The 3,879-nt window shown below is 36.5% G+C and overlaps 1 protein-coding gene across 1 annotated transcript; it reads left to right on the top strand.

The window, feature by feature from the left end:
• On the top strand, positions 1-3,617 carry LOC141598888 (uncharacterized). Its single transcript, XM_074418702.1, has 5 exons — positions 1-248; positions 498-570; positions 2,431-2,482; positions 2,591-2,660; positions 3,161-3,617. The coding sequence occupies exons 1-5, from the start codon at positions 153-155 to the stop codon at positions 3,245-3,247; spliced, it is 378 nt and encodes a 125-aa protein (XP_074274803.1). The 5' UTR covers positions 1-152; the 3' UTR covers positions 3,248-3,617.
• The last annotated feature ends 262 nt before the right edge of the window (positions 3,618-3,879 follow it).

Below are 3,879 nucleotides of genomic sequence, written 5' to 3' on the forward strand. Positions count from 1 at the left end.
CTACTATTTTTTCATACCCAATTTGGATCAAAACCATAAACCCTACAAAATTAGAACATGATCAAATCAAAATCAAACTACAAACCCAATTCAAATTAATTCAAATTAGTAATTCCTGCATTTTATCTTATTAAAATTAAACCAAAAAAAAAATGGGTGGAGGTGATGGTAAAGAAGAAGAACAAGATGTAATGTCAGTCCATTCTCCTTGCAAAGCTCCTCCTTCATCTTCTTCTTCTCTTTCTAAGGTCTATTCCCATCTTTTTATTCTGTTGATTTGCATTTTCAGACATTTTTTATTAGTTGGTCTCTTATATATCCGTCTTAGGATTAAAACGGGTCAGATAACACCTCACTAGTCACTAGGCATTTCCGCTTTTATCTTATCTATCTTATTTGACCCGTTGTAAACAAGAATGTGTGTTTGATTATGGGTTTTGTTTTATTATGATAATAATAACAACATGTGATTTTTGAATGGGATTTTGTGTGATTAGGAACAATCACAAGCAGAGTTGGAGCTTAGATTTTTAGAGGCACTTGAAACTTACCCTCCTGGTAAATTAAAAGGCATGTTTTTCATTTTTCATCTTGATTTATGTATAAAGTTTGGTTCTTTATTGCTTCCATTGTTGGGTCGATCATTTGTTTATGTTTGATTAAAATACTCGTGGTTGACAATAACAAGTGTAAACAAATGAATGAGACGGAAGGAGTAGTAGTTGTTCTTATGGACAAGTTATTTTTATGATTTTGTTGTGATTGTCTGAATGTAGTAAGTTTAAGTGATCAGGTAGTATTTGTGATGCTGGTTTGTCAGCTTTATTAATCCGACTTCAGCACTTCACTTTAGACCTAAAAATTGAAAATTCGCGCAAATTAGCCTTATCCGACACTCTTACACATGTCAGGCACAACACCGTGTCGAAGAGTCGAGGTAACACAGGGTTTGTGTCATGATAATTTGTTTGTGTAAGAAAGGTTATTAATTTAACAGTTTAACCTCATTAGGGCATACTTTTTTCTGAAATTCTGCTATGCTTATCAAATTCGATTTCAGTTATTTGAAAGTTTGCCCTTGACGTAGTTTAAAAGCTACCTGGTTTGCTGCTTTTACATCGGTATAATGCTCTGTTGTTGGAGTTTGCACTGTCAATCACCTTGTTCATTTGTTCATCGTGCGTTTCACAAGCAACTGAGCATTCTTTACTAGTCATCAATCAGTCACCCAACAAAAAGTATTGCTATTATACAATTGCCATAGGAGTTGAATGGAAAAAAGTGACGCTGAACTGAATGATCATATTGCTGCCTCAAGTTAATCTTAGGTCATAACGCTGAAGATTCTTACAAACTAAGAATCATTTTGATGGCATGAATTATGATGGAATAAAGTAAAATGACTCACCGAAATGGTGGCACTTCTTTCTATTGTGAAGTAGCAGTAGTTGATGCAGTTCTCGGCGCAAGTTTCGTCTTGGGTCATTCAAAAGCAGCCTCTTTGTGTTTCTAACACAAGGGTAAAGCTTCATACGTCCGAACCCCCGGCCTTACCCCTTGCCTCACAATTGCAGGAACCATTCACTCATAGAGGCAGTGGGGGTAATATTGTTGTTGTTGGGTTATGAGTAACAGCTCCCCGGAGTTAATTGGGTTACTAAACTACTCTGTATAGCATAAGTGGAGGTCATAAACAAGTTTGATGTATCGTGTTATCTCAGATTGCTCACACGAGCAAAACTCTTGCCAGATTTATTACAAGAAATACACTATCCCATTGTGCAATGGTTTTCGCCGACAGTGAAGTTTAGGGAGTTTGTAATTTTCTTCCTTTGTGCTGAAAACACAGCGTGTGTATTTTGGGGGGAATTACGTGGAGAAATTTATAGGTCACAATATAAGAAGTGTGTATAATTTGGTTACTTATTTCGCTTTATGTCCGTCTCTCTTATGAGATACATGGTTGTCACTTGAAATTAAAACATAAATGACTTCTAAAGTTGCATACTTGCATGCTCCGTATATTATTAACTAAACAATGAGGCCACAATGTCGTAGTGATGCTTACAATTGCATATGCGTCATTTAGTGGTCAAATTCCCTGTCACAATCCCACAACATGGATGTGTACCGGGGTACAGCTCTTCTGCCCTCCTTTTGTTCCCTTCCCATAGGGAATCACTTGATTTCCTTGAAGTTTCAATTCGAAAAAACTTGGTCGTACTTGCTATTACGAAGGACATAGGAAAGTTGTGGCCTTGTGGGTGGGGTATGTTTGACCCTTTTTACCCCATGTGGATGCATGGCTTACTCAAACGTAAATGATAGCAATAACAAATGAGTTTGCTCATCAGTCAAATTTGTTACCTATTGTATATGCTCTATCTGTGTCACATTAAACTTCTACTAATTATAGTATTTGTGTTACAGGCATACATCGCCACTTTGTCCTTTTTGGTGTGATGGAATTTCTGCGAAGAAGGTACACATTGTCTCTTTGTTATGATGCTATGAATTCACTATAAGTTGTTGAACTAACTTCAGATGTTGATGAGTTGATCTATTTGCTCTCGTATCTTTCTTATGACAGCCTTGACAGGCAGTTCTCTTCTGAAGAGGTGTTGCGCTTGTTAGACCGTTTTTATAATTTGGAGATGCTGGTAAGCAACCTACTTTAGACAATGTTTTTTTTTTTGCATCTATGGTTACTATTAGTTAGGACCTAAGTTGGAAAGAAGATGGTTCATTTTGCCTTTTTCTTGAGTTAGCATCTTATGAGATTGACTTCCTTAAATAATTACGAGTAGAAAGAGATTTTTGCCACAATTTCAAGATTGAATATTTTTGGATTCCGGATTATGATGGAATATCAGACGCAACTGTCATTATGACTAATAATATGATCATAATATAGGTAAGATTGTGTGTATCAAACCCCCTCCCCCTCTATGCGAGGTGATGCGGGAGCTTTTGCAAACACATTACTGGGGTAATATTGTCGTTGTTGTACGACTAACAAGGGTTGGATTACATACATTAATAAGTAAATGAGGCGATGTCACAAAAAATGACTGGTGGCAACATTTCTTTTCAGAACTTGTATCTTTTAAGTGTTAGAATTTTTTTTTGTAAAATTTCTGTGTTTAATCCTATATTTCAGAAAGGGGACGATGAAGATGCAGAATTCCCTCATCGTGAAGAGGACTTCTCCTTGCCACAAAGTTATTTTGCAAAGGAAGAATCATGATCGACATCACTACTTCTTGTACAGTTTATCGGTTGTCCGCTAACCACTTAGTAACTGGTTTGATTTTCATTAGGGCATCTCCTAGTTCTTGCGTCGTACTAAAATCATACAGAAGCACTTACCTGGTGTTCTTGGGCCGCAGATATATTTTTGATGCCCTGTCATTTCTGTATGATACTGCCCAGTTATTAGCAGTGTAACTGCATGAAATTATCCTGTGTAACTGTGTGAGCGTAATTTAGAAGCTAACTAGAGCTCACTTAGTCCCGACTCATGATTTTGTTTTTTGTAAACTGTCGTATGATGATGATGATACTGTATTATAAAACCATTCCAACAACGGAGTAGTAAGTTTCAAAATTTAGAAGTGTACCTTAGAAAATCTAGTTTCTCGTTCTAACAAATTCAAATGATTGATTCAAGTTAGGCGACCCCAAATCATGCTGGGTCTAGCTGATGCTATAAGTGTGAAACGGTTTTATAGGAGTTGTAAAACTTCTTAACGTGATACAAGGAGCTTGATTCTTAATCCTTAACTATCTTGCAGCTAGACTTCTATATGCAAGGTACAATATAAGTTCCACAAAATAAGATGAAGGGCAGAGAGCCAGAGACACTAATCTGCTGATTGT

This window comes from Silene latifolia, chromosome 9, assembly GCF_048544455.1.
Source record: "Silene latifolia isolate original U9 population chromosome 9, ASM4854445v1, whole genome shotgun sequence".
NCBI classification, from domain to species: Eukaryota; Viridiplantae; Streptophyta; class Magnoliopsida; order Caryophyllales; family Caryophyllaceae; genus Silene; species Silene latifolia.

Coding starts and splice junctions, on each gene's coding strand:
- LOC141598888 (XM_074418702.1), top strand. CDS start 153: ATGGGTGGAGGTGATGGTAAAGAAGAAGAACAAGATGTAATGTCAGTC. Junction 2,483..2,590: donor ATGGAATTTCTGCGAAGAAG/GTACACATTGTC, acceptor TTCTTATGACAG/CCTTGACAGGCAGTTCTCTT. Junction 2,661..3,160: donor TTTATAATTTGGAGATGCTG/GTAAGCAACCTA, acceptor CCTATATTTCAG/AAAGGGGACGATGAAGATGC.